The 10,116-nt window shown below is 43.7% G+C and overlaps 1 protein-coding gene across 1 annotated transcript; it reads right to left on the bottom strand.

The window, feature by feature from the left end:
• Positions 1 to 154: 154 nt before the first annotated feature.
• Positions 155 to 5,716, bottom strand: LOC139459229 (uncharacterized). Its single transcript, XM_071240681.1, has 2 exons — positions 5,606 to 5,716; positions 155 to 1,144 (listed from the first exon to the last, which is right to left on the bottom strand). Exons 1-2 carry the CDS (start codon positions 5,714 to 5,716, stop codon positions 155 to 157), a joined length of 1,101 nt encoding a protein of 366 aa, XP_071096782.1.
• Between the last annotated feature and the right edge of the window lie 4,400 nt (positions 5,717 to 10,116).

Raw genomic sequence — 10,116 nt, 5'->3', positions numbered from 1 at the left:
ATTTTTTACATGTTTTTGACAAATATAGGCAATACCTATGGAAGGAATTGGGTTCATTTTTGCTTTAATACAACATAGACCTTGATCATATGGTCTCATAAGCTACACTTAAACTCACCTTAAGAAATGTAACTTAGCATTATATAGTTCATTGTTAAAAGCGCTTCAGAGCATTATCTCCATATTCCTCGTACGCAGCTTTAGAGAGGAACTCATTTTTAACAAATCCGTCATGAGCAGCTAGCATAGACCCGCCTTTCCACGCTGCGTATTTCCATTCAGGGGCGGTAACTTTGATTTCTTGGCTTGGACCTGACGTCTTCAGTTCTTGCTCCAGCCTTGCCTTCATGCCTGGGAACTCTGCTGTGCCTCCTGCCAGGATTATGTTCGAGTAGAGAAGTGGTCGCAAATCTTCATCACACTTGTCTACGGCATTATGAACCAGCTTCTGGAGTGGATGACCATTTGAGCCAAACATGGAGGGAACAAACATGGCTTCTGGGCAGAAGAATCTTTCCTTCTGGAGAACAATCTCAGTGCCGTCTGTCATTCTGAAAGTCTTCTTGACGACGTTTGGTTCAATCGATAATTTCTTTAGCTCTTCAATTGCATCAAGACTGACGTAGCATAACGTTTCTTTCATTTGATCTACTTGATACTTTTGAGCCCAAGAAGGAAAGGAGTAGTACCTCTTCTTCAGAAGGTGCTCCAGATAGCTGGACAGACCTTTACCGGCAAGTTCCAGAACACCAATTGCCTCATGCACCATCGTTCCATTGTTAATTGGTATGACGCTGGTGGAATCATATCCCGAATCCACGACTAAGCCTGTTTTCAGGTCGTATGCATGCAGGGCCAAAAGAGGGTTGAACCCCCAATACAAGGCAGGTACTTCCATAGACTCAAACAATATCTGACTCAGTCGCTGTCGAGTTTTAAAGGGACACCCTAAAGCTTCAGTTAGCAGAAGAGGATGGTCTTCTAGGGTGGCTCCTAATTGACTGTAGGCGTATCTCCACACCAGCTCAATGTCATGGTCATCCGTCACGAGGCCTTCCTGGATAACGCAGCGTACGTCTTCCAGATGATCTCTGTCGGCAGCGACCTCGTTGCCAACTAACACATGACCTGTACCGCTGGACCCCTGTAAAATAACATAACTCTGTTAGTCCAGACCCCTTCAGTCCAATAAGTCCCGCTTCTGGAATACTCCTGTTATGAAAGTCTACATATATACAATTGATATTACCCAATGCCCATTTGGTATTAATCCGTAAAACTGTTAATCCGAGAGATTCAACTGGGAACGATCGCATCCGTATTATTAGGGTTTCAATATTTATATTATTGGCAATGGCCATATATAGCCGATAGTGTTTGAAACGGTTCCATGCAACCACCCTATTCCCATTGACATAGAGATAGGAGAAAACTATAATTGCAGTCCCAAGGTCAATAGACATGACTATGAAGCATAGGTTAGGAAATTCGATAATGTGAAATGTTTGATGAGAAGGAAATGAGGGTTCTCAACCTATGAGAGTCACTTGATAACAATAGTCCAGTAAAGTGCTGCTACAAATAACTCGCCTGCTGTAGGCGAGAATAATGACCACAGATGGTTGGTTGTTGACCAGTTGAAAGAATATTTGTTGTGGCAACCCTATTTATTTGCTTCTGTTTGTGAATGACAATCTTTCAGTTTCAGGGTCAGTCTATGGTTTAGTTCCCTTAATGTTTGTAGACAGAATATTCATAGACAAATAAAAAAGGATCAACGTTGCTCGGATAAATCCTGAATTGGGCAAACACGCTGACTGGAAGTGAATTCACGTGTGAGCTGAATTATGGCAAACAGTTTTTGTGACAAATTTGTGCTGAGAAGTAAGGAAACACAGCTCTGATATCCGTGATAGCCTCAGCCAGATGATACAAAATAAACACAATAAACACAATACAACTATTTAAAATTTTTAAATAACCCATCCATTTGACAAATACTTCTTTGTTTCATCTTCTTCAGTATTTTCTCCACACGCCAAATGCTACCCTTGTCTTTATAAGCTCAACTCAATTCATTACAATAGAATGAACCTTGAACTTGGTCTTACAAGGAATATTTCTCCAGTCCATGTTTCGCAATTGTCTCTTTGAAACGTAAGCCTCAAGTGAGATATTCTTACTTGATCCTTCCCTTTGCACTTGTGGCGTCTTGGCTACTGGTTTCGATTTCACTTCAGTCTTGGTACTTTAGTTAGATTATTTGCATGTTGTTCCTTCCATACTATGGCGGCACGGGTGGCCCAGTCGTCTGAGGCGCCGCGATTCACTGTGCAGAGTTGCATCCCTTTGGCATGCCAGACACCTATGATTGTGGGTTCGAATCCCGGTTCGACCCGATTATGTTTCTAGGTTTGTCAGCACCATACCCGTGCTCGTGGGTTTTACCGAAGTGGTAAAAGCCTAAGACCTACATCACTTCGGGGTTTCCTCCCACATTAAGCTGACACGCCGCGATATAACGTTATGTTAAGTAATGTTAAAAGCGGCGTTAAACCTCACTCCCTCACTCACCTTCCATACTCTGGCTTCATTCTTGTCAATAAGTTCTGATGGTGACCTCTGGTTTACAAACCTATGAGGTGTATGATCGTAATCTGTCACCAGATTTTGTAAATAAAACGTCCATAAAAGACAATAATCAGTCTGGTTGTCCTTTTGATAATGGAATCCATTTGGCATAAAGGGCAAAAATAGTGGCAACAATTTATATGAATGGACCACTGAATATCAGCGACGACATCAGGTGCTTGAGAAAAAGGATAAGCATGTACGGCCTTACCAGTTAGCATCCTCTATTGGCATAACTGGCATAAAAAGTTCGTAAGTAACAAATCCATGTAATGATAGTTCTTCTTGAGCGTGAATATCTGTAAATAGTGGGTTTGAGTACGAATCTTCGCTTCAACACGGGACACTTTGCTTTGATTCTGGGCTACATACTATGCTCTGGTATTATTTTCATATCCTTTAACTTGTGTCTGGTTGTGTATATAATTTCTAGTCTGGAGTCTTGTTTCTCATGGGTTCCACCATCTGTAAATGGTGGCTTTGGGTACGAATCTTCGCTTCAACACGGGACACTTTGGATTGATTCTGGGCTACATGCTATGCGATGGTATTATTTTCATATCCTTTAACTTGTGTGTTGTTGATTTTATGGCCTTTGTCTTGATATGGCAAGGGAGTAGCTGTACATATTTTCGAGTCTGGAGTCTTGTTTCTCATGGGTTCTACCATCTGTAAATGGTGGTTTTGAGTACGAATCTTCGCTTCAACACGGGACACTTTGGTTTGATTCTGGGCCACATACTATGCGCTGGTATTATTTTCATATCCTTGTGTTTTGTTGATTTTGTGGCCTTAAAAATATTTGCTAGTCTAGAAAGATATCTTGTAAACTCATTGATAGCAATAAAAGGTACTTATCACAATCATTGTCCGAATTTGTTGTTGTTTTCGGTTTGTTTGTTTTTTATTAACGCCGCACTCAGCAATATTCCAGCTATATGACGGTGGTCTGTAAATAATCGAGTCTGGACCAGACAATCCAGTGTTTGACATCAAGAGCATCGATCTACGCAATTGGGATACGGTGACATGAATCAACCAAGTCAGCGAGCCTGACCTCCTGATCCCGTTAGTCGCCTCTTACGACAAGCATAGTCGCCTTTTACGGCAAGCATGAGTTGCTGAAGACCTATTCTACCCCGGATCTTCACGGGGCCCAAAGTAATATTGGCTAAATATGCTTCGTCCATATTCACAACGAAGGAAAATTTATGGTAATGCAAATGTGTGGGCTATAGACAAGATTTGAAGTTGGCCAGTTAGATTACAGTTGCCAGACGGTTTGATAAATCTAAGATTGTGATATCTCGATCTCGGTTGTATTAGGATTAGAGAGGGCAGAGGAAGGTCCAAAAGGATTCTCCCAGGCAGGATCGATATGTCCGCAACATTGTGTTGAGGAGCAGATTAATGTCTGCATCAGAACAGAGGGACAACGTCACGGCTGGCACAGGAATTTGTCTTTCGACGTCAACGATACGGGTTGTAAAGTGCGGATCTGAAATGAAGACGTCCTTTCAGAGAAATGTGTGGCACTACACAGAGGCCTCAGACAACTGTGGGCACAACAGTTTGGAGGTCATCAACAGCGACATTGAAGATCCACCATTTTATCTAATGAATCAGGTTCTGTTTTCGCTGAACTCATAACGTGTTTGGAGAGTGTAGATACTATCCAACAGCATTTCACGAGCATGTTAAGAAAGGTGGTGGCAGTATCATGGTCTGGGCTTGCTTCACATACGACAACAGGACGATTCTGATCATCGTACAAGGGAACATGACAGGTCAACGTAATGTGGACCAAAGTATGCGTCCAATGATCACCCAATTTGACCGGAGTGTAGGTCAAAACTATCAGTTCCGGTAAGACAACGCACGTCCTGACAGAGCTTGTGTTGACTGTCTGAGGCATCAAGGTGTCACAATATTACCCTGGGCAACCATATCTCCAGACATGTCACCGATTAAACACCTTTGGGATGTTCCGACCTCAGCGTTTCCAGAACTTTCAACAGCTTTGGCAGGCCTTACAAGAATGGTGAAGAATAACACGTGTAGACGATCCGGCGTTGATATCCAGCATGCCCAGAAGATGTATCTGCATATCACAGGGCACGGAACAGAAATCTGAAGAAATTTGAGTGTTCCCTTAAATATTCTTCCACGTTACTATTGTTATCACGTGACTCGTAGGTTGGGGTGATGCAGAACTTCTATGTCCCCATCATCAATTGTTCTGATACATACGTTGCAAAAACACACATTCTCTTATTGAGGAAATAGTGAATCACTGGCATAAGTGATTGCGGAAGTATTGTTGTCTTTTATTTCTAAGGATCTGAATATCGTTGGTTCAAACCCTAGTTTCGAATAAAGGAAATTAAGGTGAGGTGAGGTGAAATGGGGTTTAACGTCGCGTCCAAGATTATTGAGCTTATATAGCGACGTGCATGTACATGTGTGTGTTTGCGTGGCTGCTTGTACTTGTCCGGACTGATGCTGATTTATAGTGCTAGCTCACTGAGATACCATGCCGCAGTTTAACATGAATACCCTACTCAGACACAGTATACTGACTCCGAGCCGACCAGTCCTTGTTTTAGCCCCTTAATGCCGAGCGCCAGACAGGGTAACAACAAGTACCATCTTTTAACGTCTTTTGGTATGACGCGGTCAGGGATCGAACACCGGACCTTCCGCTCTCCGGGCGGACGCTCTACCACTAGACCACGGAGGCGGTCAAAGGACATTAAGAGTGTGAAAGAGCGTGTTTGGTGGGGATAAACCCTGGATTTCAGTAATTAATGTAAGAAAGACACACGGCGTTTATGTATCAGCGGATCCTAGCAGGTATAAGGGACACAACTAAAACATTATATCAGTAGGTATCGGGAATATATGACTACTGCGTCACAGTGCCTTTGAAGGACATTAAGGATGAAGGAGAATGCATAATGTTATTTAAACTCACCAGGGAACCGGCTATGAGAGTCTTGAAGACGACTGATGGATTGTCATTTCCCGCAAATCCTCCTTTTATTTCGTACGATCCGTTATACAAAACCACAGGAGAGGCAGCCATTGTCTAAACATCAACGTCCGACGAGGCCCAGGTAGATTGTGCCTGACAGACAGACAGGGTTTATAATCTTCATTGCATATTCAGGACGCCTGTGTGGCAGATGACATCCATGCGGATAAGCCACCAACTATGAATTCACAATTAATGCCATAGTTGTGTTTTAAATATACAATAAACCTGACTGGAATAAGGTTTAATTAAATGCAAATATAACCATCCCCTGTGTGCATGGATGCGACATTTGGTTCTCAATCTGTATTTCGTGTATAATCACAAAACTATTTAAGACCAGTCCAAAAGACTTCACGACATTCTGTTGGAGCATCAGTACTTGTTGCAGCGGCCTTTGGTTAAAGCTTGTCCCTTGTTACGGCGAAGGCCCGCGTCCTTTACTTTCGTTCGATCCGTGATAGTGAGTGGGTGAGTATGGTTTTGCGCCGTTTTTAGCAATATTCCAGCAATATCACGACGGAGGATACCAGAAATGGGCTTCACACATTGTACCCATGTCGAGAATCGAACCCGGGTCTTCGGCGAGACGAGCTACCCGACCGCCCCCGGCAAGCATGCGTTTGAGCCAATGGGAGTAGTTGACTCCATGTATGGTACTCAAAGTGTGAACCTAGTGACATGTGATGTGGCAAACTTACGCGAACGCTTTAAACACTAGGCTACCTGACCACCCCCATCCGCGATAGAGAACAACAGTCGGGTCGTGCCTACCCTTACAGACAGGACTTACATTGCATATTCATGACATGGTGATGATATACACGCCAATAAAGCAGTATGACTCCACACTCAATGTCATAGCGGTATTTTGAATATAGATATAAACCTGACTGGAATAAAGTGTAATTAATGCAAATATGTTCGTGGATGCTCCATTTGTTTCTGAATCGCTATTTCGTGTATAGACACAAAACATTATTTTAGACCCGTCCGAAAGACCTTAAGACATTCTGTCGAAACATCACTTCTTGGTGCAGTAGCCTAGTGGTCAGTGCCTGTCGCTCGTCACGCCGCAGGTCCGGGTTTGATTCCCGACATAGGTACTAAATGTGAAACCATTTCTAGAGATGTAGCTCGAATATTCCTAAAAGCGCCGTAGAACCATACTCAGTCACTCACATTCCTTGGGGACACGTTAAGCTCGAGGGTAGAACAGGTCTTCAGCAACCCATGCTTGCTTTAAAAGGCGACTTTGCTTGTCGTAAGAGGCGACTAACGGGATTGGGTGGTCAGGCTCGCTGACTTGGTTGATGCATGTCATCGATCCCAATTGCGTGGATCGATGCTCATGATGTGAATCACTGGATTGTCGGGTCCAGACTCGATTATTTACAGACCGCCGTCATATGGCTGGAATATTGCTGAGTGCGGCGTTAAACAACAAACCAACCAACCAACCAACATCCCATATATTTGTTTGTTTGTTCGTGTTTACAAATGAGCAATATTCAAGTGATACGGCGGCCTGTAAATAATGAAATCCGAACCGGAGAAATCAGTGATTGATATGTGCAACATTCCACGCCGTCCTCAAGCCATCAACTAATGGACATACGATCCATTTGGTCGCCTAACTTCTACATTTTAACCACATATACACACGAGGGAATGGTAAAGGTACCTATTGACATTGACCGCATCCGTGGTCTTGTGGTAGAGCGTCCGCCCGTAGAGCGGAAGGTCAGGGGTTCGATCCCCGGCAGCGTCATACCAAAATAAGTTAAAAGATGGTACTTGTTGTTACCCTTGGTAACACGGGATTCAACAGGTCTGGGTAATACGGGATTCAACAAGCCTGGGTAACACGGGATTCAACATGTCTGGGTAACCCGAGATTCAACAGGTCTAGGTAACACGGGATTCAACATGTCTGGGTAACCCGAGATTCAACAGGTCTAGGTAACACGGGATTCAACAGGCCTGGGTAACACGGGATTCAACGGGTCTGGGTAACACGGGATTCAACAGGCCTGGGTAACACGGGATTCAACGGGTCTGGGTAACATGGGATTCAACAGGTCTGGGTAACACGGGATTCAACAGGCCTGGGTAACACGGGAGTCAACGGGTCTCGGTAACACGGGATTCAACAGGCCTTGGTAACACGGGATTCAAAAGGCCTGGGTAACACGGGATTCAACGGGTCTGGGTAACACGGGATTCAACAGGCCTGGGTAACACGGGAGTCAACGGGTCTGGGTAACACAGGATTCAACAGGCCTGGGTAACACGGGATTCAACAGGCCTGGGTAACCCGAGATTCAACAGGTCTAGGTAACACGGGATTCAACAGGCCTGGGTAACACGGGATTCAACAGGCCTGGGTAACACGGTATTCAACAGGCCTGGGTAACACGGGATTCAACAGGTCTGGGTAACACGTCATTCAACAGGTCTTAGTAACACGTCATTCAACAGATTTGGTTAAAACATGAATAAAAAGAGATTGTTACAAAAATGTGTTGTTTTGTTTGTGGTTTAACATTATTCCCTCTGTATGACGGCGACCTGTAAATAATCGAGTCTTGATCAAGACAATCCAGTGATTGATATTGCACAACGATGTACGCGATAAACCAGCCTGACCACCCGATCCCGTTAGTCGCCTCCTACGACAAGCACAGTCGCCTTTTACGGCAAAAATTGGTTGCTGAAGACCTATTCTACCCCGGATCTCCACGGGTCGCGAGGCTTTTTATCTATAGCGTTAATTAATTTTCCAATGTGTCTGTCATCACATTCATAAGTCCAATGTCCAGGGTGACGCCATTGTCTCTTTGTCTGTCCTTTGTTGTCCAATAGTGTATATACATGTTCACATCTTTACTATTAGTCAGTCTGGTATTCCGACAGCACCTGTATGTACAGCCGCTAGTAGGATACGCATGCTTGCTGGACTTCACTAGTGGGAGTTGAGTTGGAATCTCCGCTCGACATACTACTATTAGTAATTGTACTTGTTTGTTTTCTTGCCGACTAAAGAAGTGTGGACTCAAGGTATTGTTCGTCTTCAATCTGAGCTAATGTCCCCGTCAACATGCGCGTTGACAATACTGTGAAATTCTGGCATGCTCCGTGAGCATCTATGCGGAAATATCTTCTTGGCATACGGAAGTCACTCGGGAACTATACATAATCACTTGAGTAATACCTGATTCACTAGGAGAATATACATAAAGCATTTTGCTTGTATTTCTCCTTTACTATTTATGTACAGAAAACAACAATTTATTATATGCCCTTACAAACCCACGTGACTAATGTTGAGTGATGGGCATGAAGAGTGAGTGAGTGAGTGAGTGAGTGAGTGAGTGAGTGAGTGTTCTTATTCAGCTACCATTAAAGGCCTACGCATGAATGTAGAAACAGATATCTGCCGTAGAAGTTTAATAAGAATAAATTATATTGCAGACAGATATCCTTCTATATGAATTGTCCGTATCATATCTAATATACTATGCCAACACGTAGGAGCCAGGGGACTCATCAGGACATATCTTCTGATCTACATGGTATATGGTATTGGCGAATGGAAATGACATGATCATATCTGCTGGGGAGTAGGCGATCAGATCTAATTGGTTTTAATGGTTGGCGTGATGAGGGCGCACCAGGTCGTTAACGAGGTCGGGGGTCAAATTCGAAATTTGCATTTTACTAATATCGGGTAAAATAGCCATTGTTGGCCAGTCATGCACGAATTCGTCGAGCCATTCTTCTGATGAGTCGACCAATGTCACCTTAACTCATGTTGTTTTAACACCGAATTCACGGAGCGTGGATCTCGCGCTGTTACCGTAGTAACGACTCGTCGGAAAATAATAACCGTGGACGCACGTGTGTTAAATATATATAGTTGAATAAAGGTAGGCTGTTCAGCAGAATTTGTCAAACAAGGTTAGTGATTCAATAAGGTCCTCGATGATTGTGTGCCACGTACAACATGGATCGTATAAATGCCATCAACCCATGTACTGTCTTGGTCAGGTTATATGCAAGCCGGGCGTGTACCGGACACTGATTAGTCCGGATCTCTCTCAATAGCATACGACCCCTGAAGATCCGGGGTAGAATAGGTCTTCAGCAACCCATGCTTGCCGTAAAAGGTGACTATGCTTGTCGTAAAAGGCGACTAACGGGATCGGTGGTCAGGCTCGCTGACTTGGTTGATGCATGTCATCGTATCCCAATTGCGTGGATCGATGCTCATGATATTAATCACTGGAGTGTCTGGTCCAGACTCGATTATTAACAGACCGCCGTCATATAGCTGGAATGTTGCTGAGTGCGGCGTAAGACAGCAGACAAACACACGAACAAATAAACATCGTACCAAATTTAGGGTCCTCATGTCAGCACGTTTGGTTATTATGTAGTTAAATCTGTCT

Source organism: Haliotis cracherodii, unplaced genomic scaffold (assembly GCF_022045235.1).
Source record: "Haliotis cracherodii isolate W230 unplaced genomic scaffold, xgHalCrac1.p SCAF_13, whole genome shotgun sequence".
Classification (NCBI taxonomy): Eukaryota; Metazoa; Mollusca; class Gastropoda; order Lepetellida; family Haliotidae; genus Haliotis; species Haliotis cracherodii.
The sequence above is the reverse complement of the archived record's forward strand: the minus strand, read 5'-3'. Positions and strand labels throughout refer to the sequence as shown.

Excerpts from the sequence above, each read along its gene's own strand:
- LOC139459229 (XM_071240681.1), bottom strand. The coding sequence starts at position 5,716 with ATGGCTGCCTCTCCTGTGGTTTTGTATAACGGATCGTACGAAATAAAA. Across the intron at positions 1,145-5,605 it reads CTCTCATAGCCGGTTCCCTG|GGGTCCAGCGGTACAGGTCA; the intron begins GTGAGTTTAAAT and ends GTTATTTTACAG.